This window comes from Carcharhinus amblyrhynchos, unplaced genomic scaffold, assembly GCF_965287045.1.
Source record: "Carcharhinus amblyrhynchos unplaced genomic scaffold, sCarAmb.v2.hapA scaffold_69, whole genome shotgun sequence".
Classification (NCBI taxonomy): domain Eukaryota; kingdom Metazoa; phylum Chordata; class Chondrichthyes; order Carcharhiniformes; family Carcharhinidae; genus Carcharhinus; species Carcharhinus amblyrhynchos.
The window spans coordinates 723,926-743,595 of NW_027649809.1; the positions used below are offsets into that span (position 1 = coordinate 723,926).

General features: G+C 50.2%; 1 protein-coding gene across 5 annotated transcripts in view; it reads left to right on the forward strand.

Moving 5' to 3' along the window:
* neurl4 (neuralized E3 ubiquitin protein ligase 4) overlaps window positions 1-19,670 on the forward strand; it is an 86,247-nt gene that overhangs the window by 33,049 nt on the left and 33,528 nt on the right. For 2 of the 5 annotated variants that reach the window (XM_080182590.1, XM_080182591.1), the window contains exons 13-18: window positions 1,111-1,216; window positions 6,475-6,644; window positions 8,829-8,957; window positions 10,800-10,945; window positions 15,401-15,616; window positions 17,807-17,905. In XM_080182590.1, the coding sequence (XP_080038716.1) occupies window positions 1,111-1,216; window positions 6,475-6,644; window positions 8,829-8,957; window positions 10,800-10,945; window positions 15,401-15,616; window positions 17,807-17,905 (866 nt within the window). The remainder of the gene's footprint in view (window positions 1-1,110; window positions 1,217-6,474; window positions 6,645-8,828; window positions 8,958-10,799; window positions 10,946-15,400; window positions 15,617-17,806; window positions 17,906-19,670) is intronic. The other 3 variants (XM_080182592.1, XM_080182595.1, XM_080182593.1) reach the window with 2 other exon arrangements.

Sequence of the window (19,670 nt, forward strand, 5' to 3'; positions counted from 1 at the left end):
GCCAACGGGGTCGGGAGGGGGAGGTGGGCAGGGCTCAAGTCTCAGCCTGAAATCCCATACTTCGGGAAACAGAACATGCTGCCAACACTCAGCAAAACAGGCAGAGAAACAGGGCCAGGCTGCCTGAACTGGGGAAAGGTTTTTGATGCAACAGGGTTTAAAGAAATGCAGAGGCAGTGATGAGGTGTGAGGTCAGGGGAATCATTCCGATTTCTATCAAACCTATGACAGTTCCACACCTTTTCCCCTCTTCTTTTGGGGAAAGGTTGCAGATCCTAAACCTCTGTTTCTCTGTCAGGATGCTTGTACCTGCTGAGTGTTTTCAGCATTATCCATCTAGATTCATGGCCTATTAGGCAGGAGCTGCATGTGTGCGCGTATGTGGGCAATTGTCGTACGTGCCTGTGAACATATGTTCCTGTTGTGTGTGCCTGGATATTTGTGTGTGTGGATGCGTTCTTGTTTTGTGGGCCCATGGGCAGGCTTGCGTTTTGCGGGCGAGTTGGGGTGGGCTTGCGTTTTGCGGGCGAGTTGGGGCGGGCTTTCGTTTTGCGGGCCCATGGGCAGGCTTGCGTTTTGAGGGCGAGTTGGGGCGGGCTTGCGTTTTGAGGGCGAGTTGGGGCGGGCTTGCATTTTGCGGGCCCATGGGCAGGCTTGCGTTTTGCAGGCGCGTGTTAAGGGGACTTGCATTTTACGGGCGTGTTAGGGAGGCTTGCATTTTGCAAGCGCGTTGGGGGGGCTTGCGTTTTGTGGGCGTATGGGCGGGCTTGCGTTTTTGTGGGCAGGCACGAGTTTTGCGGGGTTGGGTGGAGGTGTATTTCTGGATTGTGATGAACCGTTGTGTAACTGGGTAATTTAGGTTAGGAGATTTCATGCGTGTCTGGCTTGAGTATTCCTCAGGGGTCCGCACGTGTCGGTGTTTATTGTCCAAGTTGTGTTGTGTCTTGTACTCAATGCTGCATGTCTTTGCGACTGTGTCCCTGGGTGGTAGAAGCGCATGTCCGGAGTGTGGTGCAGATCAAGCTGCTTGAATTCTGTCGGTTGTGTTGTGTACATTCTGCTGTGTATTTTCCCATATTGTCCACTTTAATGACATTTTTCCTGTCATAGTTAATATTGAGACTCCCCCTTATTTAGGAGTTACAGCAATCCGTCCAGAAGATCTCGAGTTTCCCAGCACTATGACGGATATAGACTATGACACTTGGATGCTGAGGTAATAGCAGAATCAGAACCTGCTTTTGGGATTGGACTGGGGAGGAGGGTGGGCCGAGTTAAAGATATTCCGTGTTATTTGTCAGCGGGCAGGGATGTCAACTTACTCTTCCTTGTCCGGGTAGATTCAGAAAGAATGTTCCCGATGGTGGGGGGTGAGTCCAGAACTAGGGGGTCATAGTTTGAGGATAAGGGGTAAACCTTTTAGGACTGAGGTGAAGAGAAATTTCTTCACCCAGAGGGTGGTGAATGTGTGGAGTTCACTCCCACAGAAAGTAGCTGAGGCCAAAACGTTGCCAGATTTCAAGAAGAAATTGAGATTATTTATCTATTAGTCACAAGTAGGCTTTCATTAACACGCTAACGAAGTTAGTGTGAAAACCCCCCCAGTCGCCACACTCCGGCGCCTGCTCAGGTAACACTGAGGGAGAATTTAGCACGGCCGACGCACCCTAACTAGCACGTCCTTTCAAGCTGTGGGAGGAAACCCATGCAGACCCGGAGGAGAATGCGCACACTCCACACAGACAGTGACCCAAGCCAGGAATCGAACCCGGATCCCTAGTGCTGTGAGGCAGCAGTGCTGGCTACTGTGCCACCTAGATAAAGCTCTCGGGGTTAAAGGGACCAAGTAGTATTGGGTGGGGGGGGCAATCAGGATGTTGAATTTGATGATCGTCATGAGTGGTGGAGCAGGCTCGAAGGGCTGAACGGCCTACTCCTCCTAGATTCTGTGCCCTGGAAAGTTCCTGGTTTGAAGTTCTGCCCAGGAATATGGGGTGACTGGTAAGGCCACACCTTGTGGCCATCCCTGGTTGACTGATTCTCGGTGAATGTGAGGGGGTGGGCTGGAGTTTTGAGAGGCGCGCTGAGACTCTTGGTAAGGCAGCCCTGGCGCAGGAGGAGGTCACCACAGCCGTCATGATGGCACAGTGGGTTAGCACTGCTGTCTCTCAGGCGTGTACGTGAGGTCTGGCGTTGATGCACCTCCTGATGGCTTGGGCATAACTTGTCCAGTCGAGGGCAGCGGCCTTCCGGAGGAATCCAATCGGACTCTTTCCTCTTTGGTTGCTGCGCTGCGGATCTCTCTGTCGGCTGTTCCGGTTCTTCTCTGTTATGCCCTTCTCTGGTCAGAACCTTCCACACACCTGACGAAGGAACAGCATTTCCAAAACCTTGTGGGTTTACTATCAAATAAACTGGTTGGACTTTAACCTGGTGTTGTGAGACTTCTTACTGTGTCTCACAAGCGCCAGGGACCCGGGTTCGATTCCCGGCCTTGGGTCACTGTCTGTGCAGAGTCTGCACGTTCTCCATGTGTCTGCGTGGGTTTCCTCCGGTTTCCTCCCATAGTCCGAAAGCATTGGCCGTGTTAAATTCTCTCTGTGTTACCCGAGCAGGCGCCTGGAGTGTGGCGGCTCGGGGATTTTCACAGTAACTCCATTGCAGTGTTAATGTCAGCCGACTTGCGATACTGATAAATAAACTTAAACAGCAGTCGATCAGAGGAGAGGGAGGGTCATCAGACTCATGGTATGTTGATGCTTTTTGAACTCGGGGTGGAAAAAGAGGAAACTGGATCATTACTTGTTCATAACAGAGTGTGAGAACAGGAGAGAGATAAACAGAGAAGAGGCAAACTTCTTAAAGATTGTATGGGACTGCCAGGAGAACCTTAGAATCTTGACGGTACGGAAGGAGGTCATTTGGCCCATCGAGTCTGTACCGACCACAATCTTATCCGAGCCCCTTTCCTGTAACCCTTCACATTTACCCTGCTTAACCCCCTGACACTAGGGTTAATTTAGCATGGCCAATCCACCTAACTCACACACCAGTTTGTGGGAGGAAACCAGAGCGCCCAGAAGAAACCCACACAGACATGGGAAGAATGTGCAGCCTTCACACAGAGAGTGACCCGAGGCTGGAATTGAACCCGCGTCCCTGGTGCTGTGAAGGAGCAGTGCTAACTACTGTGCCACTGTGTCTCCTTATCTCTGTTATCTCCTGGGAGGTGTCATTGAGCCACTCACACAGGCAATTGGTGGTTCTTGGCAGAATGGCCTCTTCTCTTTGACCTGCCAGATAAAGGGCATGGTGATACAGCGGTTAACAGTGCTGCCTCACAGCACCAGGGATCAGGCTCAATTCCGGGTTCAGGTCACTGTCTGTGTGGAGTTTGCATGTTCTCCCCTGTGTCTGCGTGGGTTTCCTCTGGGTGCTCCGGTTTCCTTCCACAGTCCAAAGATGTGCAGTTTAGGTGGATTGCCCATGCTAAATTGTCCCTAATCCTGGGGGATTAGCAGAATAAATTAGGTTTATGGAGATAGGGCCTGGGTGTCAAAGAGGTTTACAGCATGGAAAAAGGCCCTTCAGCCCAACTTGTCCATGCTGCCCTTCTTTTTAAAAGCCCCTAAGCTAATCCCAATTGCCTGCATTTGGCCCATATCTCTCTATACCCATGTAACTACCTAAATGCTTCTTAAAAGACGAAATTGTGCCCGCCTCTACTACTACCTCCAGCAGCTTGTTCCAGACACTCGCCACCCTCTCTGTGAAAAAATTCCCCCCAAACACTTCTGTATTCTCCCCTCTCACCTATAAACCTATGCCATCTAGTTTTAGACTCCTGTACCTTTGGGAAAAGATGTTGACTATCCAACTCATTGTGCGCCTTGTTATTTTATAGACCCCTCAGCCTCCTATGCTTCAGAGGAAAAAGTCCCAGTTTATCCACCCTCTCCTTATAACTCAAACCATCAAGTCTCCGTAGCATCTGAGTAAACCTTTTCTGCACTCTTTGTAGTTTAATAATATCCTTTCTATAATAGAGTGATCAGAACTGTGCACAGTTTTCCAAGTGTGGCCTTACCAATGTCTTGCGAATTTCAACAAGACGTCCCAACTCCTGTTTCAATGTTCTGACCTATGAAACCAAGCATGCCGAACGCCGCCTTCACCACTCTGTCCACCTGTGACTCCACTTTCAAGGAGCTATGAACCTGTACCCCTAGATCTCTTTGTTCTGTAACTCTCTCCAACGCCCTACCATTGACTGAGTAAGTCTTGCCCTGGTTCAGTCGACCAAAATGCATCACCTTATACTTGTCTAAATTAAACTCCATCTGCCATTTGTCAGCCCACTGGCCCAATTGATCAAGATCCCGTTGCAATTGGAGATAACTTTCTTCACTGACCACTATGCCACCAATCTTAGTTTGGGATTGTGGCCAGTACAAACTCAATGGGCTGAATGGCCGCTTTCTGGACTGTAGGGATTCTGTGATTCTATTCTATGACTTCAGCTTAAACCTGCAAAGAGAATGCTCTGAAGTAGAAAATGTTCTGATGTTCCTCGCAAGAGCTTTTTCACATAAACACTGACACTCCACTGCGATAGAACAGGTGACTAACTTGGTCCAAGAGGCCGATTTTTAAGGAGTGCCCTAAAGGAAGAGAGGAGCAGAGGTGTTTAGGGAGGGAATTCCAGGGTTTCGAGACCCAGGCAGCCGAAGGCACGGGCACTGGTGGTGGAGCGATTTAAAATCAGGGAATTGGGACGATTTAAAACACCGGAGTTGGAGGAGTGCAGAGATCTCTCAGGGTTGTGAGCCTGGAGGTGACAGAGATCGGGAGGGGACCAGACGATGCACAAGGGATTGACCACAAGGGTAAACGACTTGTACGTTGAGGCATTGTCAGGCCGCAAAGCAAGGCCAAACACTGCTGGAATCTGAAACAGATACAGGAAATGCTGGAAAATCTCAGCAGGTTTGACAGCGTCTGCAGAGAGAGGGAGACAATAAAGCCAACAATTTCCACTCTGGCTGACCCTTTCAGCTGACGTGCTGGTTAGGTGCTAAATTCTCCCTCAGTGTTAGTCGAACAGGCGCCAGGAGTGTGGCAACTAGGGGATTTTCATAGTAACTTCATCGCGGTGTTAATGTAAGCCGACACTAATAAATAAAATTTAAACGTTGCTCGGCCAGACTTGAAACGTTGGCTCCGTTCTCTCTCTCTCTCTCTCTCTCTCTCTCTCTCTCTCTCCACAGATGCTGTCAGAGCTGCTGGGGGGTTTTTCCGGCAATTTCCATTCCTTGAGCAATGAGGGTTCATGAGCACAGGAGAACTGTTTCAGCCTGTCCTTTAGATCTCAGCTGATCTGATCACTTGATCCTGTTTGCTCGCAAGAGTGTGCCCAGTGCTTAGCACGGTCGCTTCACAGCGCCAGGGACCTGGGTTCGATTCCGGCCTCGGGTCACTGTCTGTGTGGAGTCTGCACATTCTTCCCCACCGCCGTGTCTGCGTGGGTTTCCTCCGGGTGCTCCGGTTTCCTCCCACAGTCGGAAGGATGTGTAGGTTAATTTTCCCTCGGTGTTACCCGAACAAGACTTTAAACTGAAATTCTCTTTCTGAGTACCCGAACAAGCGCCGGACTGTGGCGACTGGGGGGATTTTCACAGTAGCTTCATTGCTGTGTTAATGTAAGCCGACTCATGATACTAATAAATAAACTTCAGCCTCCAATACACTTCCAGGCAGAACATTCCAGACCCCCAAACCTCTCGCTGTGTAAAACAAAAGGTTTTTCTCTCATCGTATATGCTTCTTTTGCAAGTCACTCTAACCTTGTGCCACCTCATTCTCGATCCTTTTCCAATTGGGAGCAGTTTCTCCCAACCTATTCTGTCCAGCCTTCTCGTGATTTTAAATATCTTCTGTCAAATCTCCTCTTAGCTGTCTTCTCTCCAAGAATAGCCCCAACCTCTCTGTAATATGGGCAGTGCAGTGGTTAGCACTGGTGCCTCACTGTGCCAGGGACCCAGGTTGGATTCCCGGCTTGGGTCACTGTCTGTGTGGAGTCTGCATGTTCTCCCCGTGTCTGCGTGGGTTTCCTCCGGGTGCTCTGGTTTCCTCCCACAGTCTGAAAGACGTGCGGGTTAGGGTGCGTTGGCCGTGCTAAATTCTCCCTCGGTGTTACCCGAACAAGTACTGGAGCGTGGCGACTGGGGGGAATTTTCACAGTAACTCCATTGCAGTGTTAACGTAACCCTTACTAGCGACACTAATAAATAAACTTTAAGCGTTGCTTGGCCAATGGTGATAGGTGCTTGTCCCTGTTGGTTGGCGGTGACCGTTCCTTGTGCGCAGGTGTCTGTTATTGAGTGGCTTGCTGCAAGCGGTTGCGGTTCTTGACATCTTTCTGGTGGTCTTTCCCCCTCCTGCCCGCCATGCTCCCCCCCACCCTCCCCTCCGCAGCGGCACTGCAATTATGCAAGACGGGAACACCATGTGCAACAATTACGGCTGCGATCTGGACTCCTTGACCACTGGCTCACGAATCGGGATGATGCGCAACCTGAACGGCGACCTCCATTACTACATCAACGGGGTGGACCAGGGAGTGGCCTGCTCGGGACTGCCCCCAGGTAAACCAGGGGCCATGGGGGTGGGCAAGGACGGTGTCTGACTGTGCTGGAGGGAGGATCCATCACTTCTAACATTGACTCACTAAACCAATTTGATTTGATTTATTATTGTCACATGTATTGGGATAATGAAAAGTATTGTTTCTTGCGCGCTATACAAACAAAGCATACCATTCATTGAGTACATGGGGAGAGGGATTTGATTTGATTTATTATTGTCACATGTATTGGGATACAGTGAAAAGTATTGTTTCTTGCGTGCTATACAGACAAAACGATACTGTTCATAGAGAAGGAAAGGAAATGTAGTATTACAGTCACAGCTAGGGTGTAGAGAAAAATGAACTTAATGCAGGGTTCAAAATTCTGACGGCTGCAGAGAAGAAGTTGTTCTTGAGTCAGTTGGTCCACGTCCACAGACTTTGGTATCTTTTTCTCGATGGAAGAAGGTGGAAGAGAGAATGTCCAGGGTGCGTGGGGTCCTTGATTATGCTGGCTGCTTTTCCCCGAGGCAGCGGGAAGTGTAGACAGAGTCAGTGATGGGAGGCTGGGTTTGCGTGATGGGACGGGGCTCCGTTCACGACTCTTTGTCATTCCTTGCGGTCTTGGGCACAGCAGGAGCCCGTACCAAGCTGTGATACAACCGGAAAGAATGCTTTCTATGGTGCATCAGTTAAAGTTGATGAGATTCGTAGCAGACATGCCAAATTTCCTTAACCAGCTGAGAAAGTAGAGGCGTTGGTGGGCTTTATGACCTTCACTCATCCCCGCCCTGGTGAGATAATGCCTTTCGGCCAGTTTGAGAGCTCCGGCCCACTCCATTTTCTCCTCTTTCGCACTCTCTCTCTCACTCTGCCTTTCTCTACCACTCTTCCTCTATTCCACTTGCTGTCATTCTCTCTTGTGCGCCTACTCTCTCATACCCACTCCCATGCTCCCATACACTACTGTGTGCTTTTGTCCGCTTTTGAACTGGCGTTGCTTAACTTGCTCAGCGGATGTTGGGGTCACTGGCTAGGCCCAGCATTGAGCGACCATCCCTGACTGCCCTCCATTTCCGGGGGCAACTGAGAGTCAACCACATTGCTGTGGCTCTTGAGTCCCCATGTAGGCCAGACTGAATAAGGACGGCAGATTTCCTTTCAGAACAAAATGGTTTTTTCCAATAATGGGTTATCAGTAGATTCTTAACTCCAGATTTTTTTTTTATTGAATTCAAATTTCACCACCTGCCATGGCAGGATTCGAACCCAGGTCCCCAGAGCTTTGCTCTCTGATGAGGGGTCCCCATTCCGCACTCTTCAGCTCATTCCCAGGCTGAGACTCCCAAGTTGTTCAGGAGATGGCACCTTTCGAAAGATGTGTTCAAACTGCAGCCTCCGTGCCCTGTCTTACCATTGAATCATAGAATGCAGAAAGAGGCCATTTGGCCCATCAAGTCTGCACTGACCACAATCCCTATCTCCATGCATTAAGTTGCCCTTAAGTCCCCCTGAGACTTGAGGACAACTTAGCATGGCAAATCCACCTAACCTGTACATCTTTGGACATTAGGGAGATTGGCCATGCTAAATTGCACCTTAGTATCCAAAGATGTGTAGATTAGGGAGATTGGCAATGCTAAATTGCCCCTTAATCTACACATCTTTGGAAACTAAGGGGCAATGTAGCATGGCCAGTCCGCCCAACCTGCGCATACTTGGACTGTGGGAGGAAACTGCAGCACCCAGAGGAAACCCACGCAGACACGGGCAGAACGTGCAAACTCCACACAGTCACCCAAACTGGCAATCGAACTCAGGTCCCTGGCGATGTTTGCACACATTCTTCCTTTGTCTGCATGGGTTTGCTCTGGTTTCCTCCCACAGTCCAAAAGACGTGCTGGTTAGGGTGCATTGGCTGTGTTAAATTCTCCCTCCGTGTTACCCGAACAGGCGCCGGAGTGTGGCGACTAGTGCGATTTTCACAGTAACTTCATTGCAGTGTTAATGTAAGCCTTACTTGTGACACTAATAAATAAATTTTAAACATGTTTGGATTTTCTAATGTTCGTTTCTACTCCTGATACAGCCCTTCCCACACTCTGGGCTTCCGGTGTTTAGGGTGGGGAAGGGTGTTTGTTTTAATTTGAGCTCAGTTCGAGTACTGTGGCTGCTGTTATTGTCCTCTTTCCTTTCCCTGCAGAGCTGTACGCTGTGGTGGATCTGTACGGACAGTGTGTCCAAGTATCTATAACCAGCGGCTCACCACCCGTGGACAACAGCCTGTCGCTTAGCAATGCCACTGAGAAGTCTTTCCCGATACATTCCCCAGGTAGGCACGGTCCTCCCTGCCTGCTCTTATTTCTCTCTCTCTCTCTCTCTTTCTCTCTCTTTTCGCCCAGCAGATAGCTTGGGTTTCCCCCCCACCATCTGCGTCACTGCACCCCCACCCTCTCTACTCCTGACTATTCAACTACTCGAGGCCACTGGGCTGCCATCAGCAAGCTTGACTGGGGCAGGTGCGGGCTAGTGGCTGGCGTTTAGGGGGCAGCACAGCAGGTTAGCACTGCTGTCTCACAGGGAGCCAGAGACCTGGCTTTGATTCCTGGCTCGGGTCACTGTCTGTGTGGAGTTTGCGCGTTCTCCCCGTGTCTGCGTGGGTTTCCTCCGGGTGCTCTCCAGTTTCCTCCCACAGCCCGAAAGACGTGCTGGTTAAGGGTGCATTGGCCGTGCTAAATTCTCCCTCGGTGTCACCCGAACAGGTGCCGGAGTGTGGCGACTGGGGGATTTTCACAGTAGCTTTGTTGCAGCGTTAATGTAAGCCGAATTGTGACGTTGGTAAAATAAACTTTGAGGGCACAAGGCGAAAGGTGGTAAGTTTAGGGGAGCTGTGCAGGGTGAGGGTTTCGCACAGAGGGTGCCGGGTGCCTGGAGTGCATTGTCAATGGAGGTGGTGGAAGGCAGGCAGGTTAGCAACATTCAAGGTATGTCTTGAACGGGAGGCGAACAGACGGACAGAAACAGCGTGTCAAAGCAGGCTTGGTGGGCCAAAGGGCCTGCTGCAGTGCTGCTTTGCTCTTTGGGGAAAAATGCCTTGGAACATTTTATAGAATTTACAGTGCAGATGGGGGAGTCGTAGAGTTGGCAACACGGGGGCCGGGGGTGGGGGGGAAGGGGGCGTGGTGTGGAGTCAGCAGCGCTGGTGGGGAGCTGTGGGGTCGGCAGTGCGGAGGGAACTGTGGGGTCGGGGGGGGGGCGGGTGGTAAGGGAGCTGTGGGGTCAGCGGGGGGAGGTGGGTGGGGTAAGGGAGCTGTGGGGAGGGGGTCGGTGGGGTAAGGGAGTGGGGGCGGGGGGAGTGGGTGGGGTAAGGGAGCCTTGGGGGGGGTGGGTGGGGTAACGGAACTGTGGGCAGGGGGTGGGTGGGGTAAGGGAGCCATGGGGTCGGGGGGGGCTGGTGGAGGTGGGTGGGTGGGGTAAGGGAGCTGTGGGGAGGGGGTCGGTGGGGTAAGGGAGTGGGGGCGGGGGGAGTGGGTGGGGTAAGGGAGCCGTGGGGTCGGGGGGGGGGGGGCGGTGCTGGTGGAGGTGGGTGGGTGGGGTAAGGGAGCCGTGGGGTCGGGGGGGGCTGGTGGAGGTGGGTGGGTGGGGTAAGGGAGCTGTGGGGAGGGGGTGGGTGGGGTAAGGGAGTCGTGAGGTCGGCGGGGAGGGGGTGGGTGGGGTTCGGGAGCTGTGGGGAGGGGGTGGGTGGGGTAAGGGAGTCGTGGGGAGGGGGTGGGTGGGGTAAGGGAGCCGTGGGGAGGGGGTGGGTGGGGTAAGGGAGCCATGAGGTCGGCAGCGCGGTGAGGGGTAGCCATGAGGTCAGCAGCGCGGTGGTGGGACCGTGGGGTCGGGAGCTGTGGGGGTCGGCGAGGGTGGGGGGGGAGCCGTGGGGTCGGCAGCGTGGGTGGGAGGCCGTTTGGCCCATTGGGCCTGCACCAACAACAATCCTACCCAGGTCCTATCCCCGTAACCATACACATTTATTCCAGCTAGTCCCCCTGACACGAAGGGGCAACTTGTCATGGCCAATCCACCTAACCCGCACACCTTCATCACGTTAAAAGTGCTCCACAAATGCAGGTTCTTGGCACACTGGAGGGAGGTCAGGGTTTGATGTGTTGTGTTTGTCGCCTTTCAGTTCCAGGGATTATGCACCGTTTCCATTCCAACTGCGGCAAGAACGTGGCTCTGCAGAACGATGGCTGCCGGGCAGTTCGAATCCACGGCTTCTCCCACGGGGTCGTCCTCAGCATGAAGGAGCTGAAGTTGGACGAAATCTTTGAGGTAACTCGAGCCATGTTCTTCTCTGAGCAGAGAGGCAAAGAGGTGACCTGATAGCTGTGTTCAGAATCACAAACTGTTTAAACATAGATTCCCATCTATGGAGATTCTATGGATTCCTTCCATAGAATCTCCACGGTGCAGGAGGAGGCCATTTGGCCCATCAAGCCTGCACTGACTCGCCAAAAGGGTATCTTACCCAGGCCCTTCTTTCCAACTAATCATCATACCCCATGCACTTCCCGTGGCCAATCCACGTGACCTGCACAACTTTAGGAACTAAGGGGCAATTTAGCATGGCCAATCCACCTAACCTGCACATCTTTGGACACCAAGGGGCAGTTTAGCATGGCCAATTCCTCCAACCTGCACATCGTGGGGCACTAAGGGGCAACTTAGCACGGCCAATCACCTAACTGGCACATCTTTGGACACTAAGGGGCAACTTGGCATGGCCAATCCACCTAACCTATACATCTTTGGACTCTAAGGGGCAATTTAGCATGGCCAGTCCACCTAACCTGCACATCTTTGGATTGTGGGGGGACAATTTAGCATGGCCAGTCCACCAAATCTGCAGATCTTTGGACATTTGGGGGAGGAGGGCAATTTGGCATGGCCAATCCACTTAACCCACACACCTTTGGAGTGTGAGAGGAAACCGAAGCACGCAGAGGAAACCCACGCAGATGCGGGGTGAATGTGTAAACTCCACACAGGCAGTGACACGAGGCCAGAATCGAACCCGGGTCCTTGGTGCTGTGAGGCAGCTGTGTTAACCGTTGTGCCACCATACCGCCCAGTTGCTGGAGTTTTTTTGAAGAGGCAATCGAGAGGCTCATGTTGTTGGTGTGTACTTTGGAGTTGTGCGCCTGGACTTTGAAAAGACATTGGATACAGCACCATAAAACAGACTTGTGAGGAATGTTATAGCTTGTGGAATAACAGGGGCAGTAGCAACGTGGATACAAAATTGGCTGAATTAACAGGGAGCAGGGGGTCATGATCAGCGGATATTTTTCGGGCTGGAGGGAGGTTTGTGGTGGAGTTTCCCAGAGGTCATAAATGGGGACTCTTGCTTTTCTTGAGATATATTAATGATGTAGATCTTGGTGTGCGGGGGCAATTTCAAAGTTTGCCATTGACACAAAACTTGGAAGTTTTGTAATCTGTGAGGGGGATAGTGTAAAAACTTCACAAGTACATTTGCAAGTTGGTGGAGTGGGCAGATAGCTAGAAGATGCAGTTGAAAGCAGAGAAGTGAGAGGTGATGCATATTGGTAGGAAGGATATGGAGGGACAAAATAAAGTAAAATAAAACAAAAGTAAAGTTTATTTATTAGTCACAAGTAAGGCTTACATAACACTGCAATGAAGTTACTGTGAAAATCCCCTCGTCACCACAGTCTGGCGCCTGTTAGGGTAGAATTTGGAAATTAGAATTGGCTTGAGGGAGAATTTAGCACGGCCAGTGTACCTAACTCCAGAGCCACAGCAATGTAAAGTAAAAGTTAACGTTTATTTATTATAGTGTCACAAGTCAGCTTACATTAACACTGCAATTAAGTTACTGTGAAATTCCCCTCATCGCCACAGTCCGGCACCTGTTAGGGCCAATGCACCTACACAGCGTGCCTTTCAGACTGTGGGAGGAAACCAGAGGAAACCAACGCAGACACGGTGGGGGGGGGAGAATTAGCAGACTCCACACAGACAGTGACCCAAGCCGGGAATCGAACCCGGGTCCCTGGCACTGTGAAGCAGCAATGCTACCCTGCTGTGCCACTGTGCTGCCTGGAATTCTTTAGGATGTGCAGAAGCAGAGAGACTGGGTGCAAATGTACCTAGTTCATTGAAGGTGGCAGGAGATGTGGTGAGAAAAGTTAACACAGTATACAGTTTTGGTAAAACATGTAATTAAGAAAAGCATACTATACGGGGTGACACAGGGGCACTGTGGTTAACCCTGGTGTGGGGGATCTTTAATCTGTACCTAACCGCGTGCTGTCTCAGCCCTGTGAATTCCGCTCCCCCCTCCCCCCACCCCTGCCTTTATTCTTTCACAGGATCAAGGTGTCACTGGCAATGCCAACAGTGTCACAGTGGTTAGCACTGCTACCTCACAGCACCAGGGACCCAGGTTCAATTTCCAGCTCAGGTCACCGTCTGTGCGGGGTTTGCAAGTTCTCTCTCGTCTGCGTGGGTTTCCTCCAGGTGATCCTGTTTCCTCCCACAGTCCGAAAGATGTCCTGGTTAGGTGCATTAGGGAGTAGGGTAGGGGATTTCCAAAGGCGATTTCCAGAAGGCATTTGATAAGGTGCCCCACAAAAGGTTGCTGCAGAAGATTAAGGTACACGGAGTTGGGGGTAAAGTGTTAGCGTGGATTGAGGATTGGCTATCTAACAGGAAGCAGAGAGTTGGAATAAATGGGTGCTTTTCTGGTTGGCAGTTGGTGACTAGTGGCGTGCCGCAGGGATCGGTGCTGGGGCCTCAACTGTTTACCATGTACATAGACGATCTGGAGGAGGGGACTGAGTGTAGGGTAACAAAGTTTGCAGATGACACGAAGATGAATGGGAAAGTGAATTGCGTGGAGGACGCGGAAAGTCCGCAGAGAGATTTGGATAGGCTAAGTGAGTGGACGAAGACCTGGCAGATGGAGTATAACGTTAGCAAGTGTGAGGTTATCCACTTTGGAAGGAATAATAGCAAAATGGACTATTATTTAAATGGTGAAAAATTACAGCATGCTACTGTGCAGAGGGACCTGGGGGTCCTTGTGCATGAATTGCAAAAACCCAGTCTGTCGGTGCAGCAGGTGATCAAGAAGGTGAATGGAATGTTGGCCTTTATAGCGAGGGGGATAGAATATAAAAGCAGGGAGGTCTTGCTGCAATTGTACAAGTTACTGCTGAGGCTGCAACTAGAGCACTGTGTGCAATTTTGGTTCCCTTAATTGCGAAAGGTTATATCGGCCTTGGAGGGAGTGCAGAGAAGGTTCACCAGGTTGATTCTGGAGATGAGGGGGTGAGCTTATGAGGAGAGATTGAGTAGATTGGGCCTGTACTCGTTGGAGTTTAGAAGGCTGAGGGGAGATCTTGCAGAGACATATAAAATAATGAAGGGGCTAGGCAGAGTAGAAGCAGAGAGATTATTTCCACTTAGAAAGGAAACAAGAACTAGTGGGGACAGCCTCAAAATAAGGGGGAGTCAATTTAGAACAGAGTTGAGGAGGAAGGTTTGTGGTGGAGTTTCCCAGAGGCCAGTATTGGGACCCTTGCTTTTAGAACATAGAACACTACAGCACAAACAGGTCCTTTGGCCCACAAGTTGCGCCGATCATATCCCTACCTATCAGGCCATTGAACTATCTATAACTCTTAATCCTGTTAAATCCATGTACTCATCCAGAAGTCTTTTTTAAAAGACCCCAGCGCGTTCGCCTCTACCACCACCGACAGCAGCCGATTCCACTCACTCAGCACCCTCTGAGTGAAAAACTTACCCCTGGCATCCCCCCTGTACCTGCTCCACAGCACCTTAAACCTGTGTCTTCTCGTAGCGACCATTTCCCGTAGCCGTGGGAAATATGACTGTAACACTCCATTCTGCACTCTCTCCTTCTCTATGAACGGTATGCTTTGTCTGTGTAGCAGGCAAGAAACAATACTTTTCACTGGATCCCAATACATGTGACAATAATAAATCAAATCAAATCAAATCATGGAACTTTAATTTTCACAATTGTTTGTAACCTGAATAAACCCAAGAATATTCTTACAGTTTTACTATTGTCACAAGTAGGCTTCCATTAACAATGTAGTTAGTGTGAAAATCCCCCTAGCCGCCACACTCCAGCACCTGTTTGGATAACTGAGGGAGAATTTATTATGGCCAGTGCACCCTAACCCGCACATCTTCGGACTGTGGGAGGAAACCAAAGCATCCGGAGGAAACCCACACAGACACGGGGAGAATGTGCATACTCCACACAGGCAGTGACCCAAGACTCTGATGCTGTGAGGTGGCAGTGCTAACCACTGTGCCGCCATTGTTGTTGCTAGTGACACTCTGATTCTAGGAAAGAATAAAAAGTGGGGGAAAGTGTTCACAGAGTTGGGACAGCACAAGGTTCAATACAGATTAAAGGTCCCACACACCAGCTGGGCTCCAGCACTAGCGTAAAATTGCACATCAGTTTGTGTTTGACCCTTCCTGAGTGAGATTTGCAACTTGAATTGTCAGTGTACCTGAGCTTTTAAAAACTCATTTCGCATCAGAAAGTCTTTGATGCTGTCCGTCAGGTAACTGGAGCCCAGACTTAACCATGCAGAGTGTTCCTGTAAATGGTACGGTTAGTTCTCAGTGTAGAATGTCTTCGTGAGCTCTCCAAAGCTTGTCTTTGTCTCCCTCTCACATCCCCTCTCTTTCTCTCTCTCTCGCCGCTGTAACCCACAGGTCAAAATTGACGAGATTGACGAGCAGTGGTCCGGCTCGCTGCACATGGGGCTGACCACCCTTCAGCCGCTGGACATCTCCTGCACCTCCTCGGGCCTCCCCTCTTCCCTGCTGGAGCTGCGGTCGAAGGTCAGCTGGCTGGTCAGTGGCTCCGAGGTCCGGCGGAATGGGACACTGCAGAAACAGAACTACGGCTTCTCGATGGAACGGCTGACGGTAAGAGGGCAGGAAGGGGGTGTCCGCTCCAAACTGACGGCCACGCACACGGAGCCTGGCAACTGTCTGAGATTGCCTGGGAGAACTGATCTCGTTCTGCTGGGCTTCCCTTCAGGTGCCTTGCCATACTTGGCAACGGTAGCTCACTCGTAACCACTCCTGCCTCTGAGTCAGAAGTTTATTCAAGTACTTGTAGCAACTTTGCCTTTGCAAAACATATCTTTCTAAGAATCCGACTATAATCATCTATATAATGGATCCTGGCCTTTCCCGATAAGACATTAGAGTTATCGTTTATTTATTAGTCACAGGTACATTAACACTGCAGTGAGGTTACTGTGGAAAATCCCCTAGTGGCCACACGCCTGCGCCTGATTGGGTTCACTGAGGGAGAATCTAGCATGGCCAATGCACCCTAACCAGCACCAGTCTTTCGGACTGTGGCAGGAATCCGGAGCACCCGGAGGAAACACTCACAGACACGGGAGAATGTGCAAACTCCACACAGTGACCCAAGCCAGGTCCCTGGTGCTGAGAGACAGCAATGCTAACCACTGTGCCACCGTACATTAGGTTAACCGGCCCAAAGTTTCCTGTGTCCTCTCTCCCTCCTTTACTGAATCAAGGAGCTGCATTGGATATTTTCCAATCCATTGGGACCCTTCCACAATCAAAGGAAGTTTAGAAGATTATAGCCTATGCAGTGCAGAAGAAGGCCATTCAGCCCATCCCATGTTCACTGACCACAATCCCACGCAGGACTTATTCTCGTAATCCCTACCTTGTCCCCCTGACACTATGGGGCAATGTAGCATGGCCAATAAACCTGACCTGCACATCAGGGTGGTATGGTAGCACGGTGGTTAGCACTGCTGCTTCACAGCACCAGGGACTAGTGTTTGATTCCCAGCTTGGATCACTGTCTGTGTGGAGTCTGCACACTCTTCCCATGTCTTCGTGGGTTTCCTCCGGGTGCTCCAGTTTCCTCCCACAGTCTGAAATACGTGCTGGTTGGGGTGCGTTGACCTAAACAGGCACCGGAGTGTGGCGACTTGGGGAATTTCACAGTAACTTCATTGCAGTGTGAATGTAAGCCTTACTTGTGACTAACAAACTTTAAAACTTAATCTTTGGGGTATGGGAGGGAACCAGAGGAAACCCACGCAGACACGGGGAGAACATGCAGACTCCGCGCAGTCACCCAAGCCGGGAATTGAACCCTGGCCCAGTGAGACAGCAATGCAGTGTACTGCTGTTTCTTCAGTCCTGAGGATACCAGCCATCTGGTTCTGGGGACTTATCGGCTTTTCTCTCTGACTGTTTCCTGAGCACCATTTCCTGACTGATGGTGATTGCTTTACGCACCTCCCCCCGCTCCCCCCCAAACACAATCTTCACTATTTGTTTTAAAACCTTCTTCCATCCTAGTTAAATAGCTAACCAACACATAGTCCCAACACAGTTAGGGTGAATACTAACTCCACAGTTCCCACTTTTCCCCAGAATTAGCTCCCCTGAATCAAAATTCTTTTCATAGAATCCCTCCTGCACAGAAGAAGGCCATTCAGCCCATCGAGCCCACACCAACAACAATCTCACCAAGCCCTTATCTCCGTAACACCATGTGTTTACCCTGACACAATTTAGCATGGCCAATCCCCCTAACTTGCACATCTTTGGACGCTAAGGGGCAATTTAGCATGGCCCATCCCCCTAACTTGCACATCTTTGGACGCTAAGGGGCAATTTAGCATGGCCCATCCCCCTAACCTACACATCTTTGGACACTAATGTGCAATCTAGCATGGCCAATCCACCTTTTCTTCTTCACTGATCTTTGGGGCACGCATTCATCCCTCTTGTTCTACTTACCCTCGTCACTCAGGTAATAATCCAGAGATTGTTACCTTCAAAGTTCTGCTTTTTAATTTAGCCCCCAGCTGCTCATAATCCCTAAAACAAACCTCTTTCCTTGTCCTGTGTATACCGTTGGATCCCACTTGGACCACAGGTGAAGGGGTGCAAGGTTGCAGCCAGGGCTGGGCCCGCACTTCTTCCCATGGCTCACTTGTATCTCTGTGGAATATGTGGTCACCCTCCCCCAACTCCAACCCCAACCCCAACCACTGCAGCACCTCACAGCTTTGACCGAGATTGCCATCGTTCTCACTTTGTGCGTCTTTGCCGCAGGTGGGTAACCGGGTTGGTGTGAAGCATGCCAGCGATGACACCATGCATATTTTCGTTGACGGAGAGGACATGGGCGTGGCAGCGGCTGGAATCGCCAAGGTGAGTGGCCACCACTGACGGGGAAGATAGCCGGAGCTGGAAGCAGGCAAACACTGCCAGTTTGACCCTTAATAGCAGACAGTTATATACACGGTGAGAAACTCTTACTGTAAAGAGTGTTGCAGTTATCATGGTCCATCTCCAGAGCTCTGGTCAGTCTCCATCTGGAGCAACTGTGTGCCTTCCTGGGAAAAGTAACTCAAAGCAGGAATTGGCCTTGAGGAGGGCAGGGGGGTGGTGAGGGAGAGAGAAAGGTGGGTGAGAGTGGGAGAATAACCAGGGCATCAAGTCTGCACTGGCTCTCTGACAGTGTGTCTTACCCAGGTCCTCTCCCCTATCTGATTTCCATAACCCCACACGTTTATTATCCATCTAACCTACACATCTTGGGACACTGAAGAGAATTTAGCATGGCCAATCCATCTGTTATAAAGCTTTTAATTTAAACATCTTCCAAGCATTCCCCTTTGTTGAGACAAACAAAGACAGTAATTCAATTTTTTTTTGATTTAACACTTCTAGAACCAACTCAAACAATTAACAGTTGCAACTCATTAACTCTTTATGGAACTTTAACTAACTGAACATTAACTTTCAGCTAAACTTCAGCTCTTCAACCACATCTTATCTTTAACTGAACATCAACTTTAACTATTTAAGTGAAAAATATCTCAATGTAGAATCTATCTTCTCTGAAGCATCCTTTAGGGTACAGGTCTTCTTGCGATGGTTGGTCTCCTCAGGTTATTGCTGGCAAACAAAGACTGCACGTGTCTCTTTATCCACAATTCTCCATTGGCTTCCAGAAGCTCCTGTTATCCAGCCAACTGTGTAATCAGGAACCGCTCACGTGGCTCAAACGTGCAAAGAGATCACTCGCGAACAACACCATTACATTGTGCTCCGTTCATAACAGCCACACTGTCTGGGTCACTGCAAACAACTTCCCTTATCTGGGTAGCTTCAGATCACAGTTCTCAAACCAGAGAAACTTTATGACCTCCATCTGCATTTAATCTAGAAATTAACTACAAAATCACAGCATGCTGAACTCTCAGATAGAAAAGCAATCTTAAAGCCACAATTGCCATTATTGTTGTTAAATCATTGTCATTGCCATTCTTTCTCTGTCCACACATCTACCTTACACGTCTTTGGACAATAAGGGGCCATTTAGCATGGCCAATCCACCTGATTGGCACATCTTTGGACGCTAAGGGGCAATTTAGCATGGCCAATCCACCTAACCTGCACATCTTTGGACGCTAAGGGGCAATTTAGCATGGCCAATCCACCTGATTGGCACATCTTTGGACGCTAAGGGGCAATTTAGCATGGCCAATCCACCTGACCCGCACATCATTGGACACTAAGGGGCAATCCACCTAACCTGCACATCTTTGGAGTGTGGGAGGAAACAGGAACACCTGGAGGAAACCCACGCAGACAAGGGGAGAACGTGCAGACGCCACACAGACAGTGACCCAAGCTGGGAATCGAACCCAGGTCCCTGACGAGGTGAGGCAGCAGTACTAACCCGCTGTGCCACCATGCCCCCCAAAGCAGTGCTGATAGAATTAAGATGAAAGAAGCTTGGTGGTTGGTTCCTGTGGGGCATCAACAAAGGATTAAGCAGTTGGGCCGAATGGCCTGTTTTTGTTTAATGCTGGAATGCTTATTTAATACATTCCATCCTAATCTCGACAGGATCCGACCCTCTCAGTGCCTCGGATTTGAATGTTAACTTTACTAAATTGTTCATTTT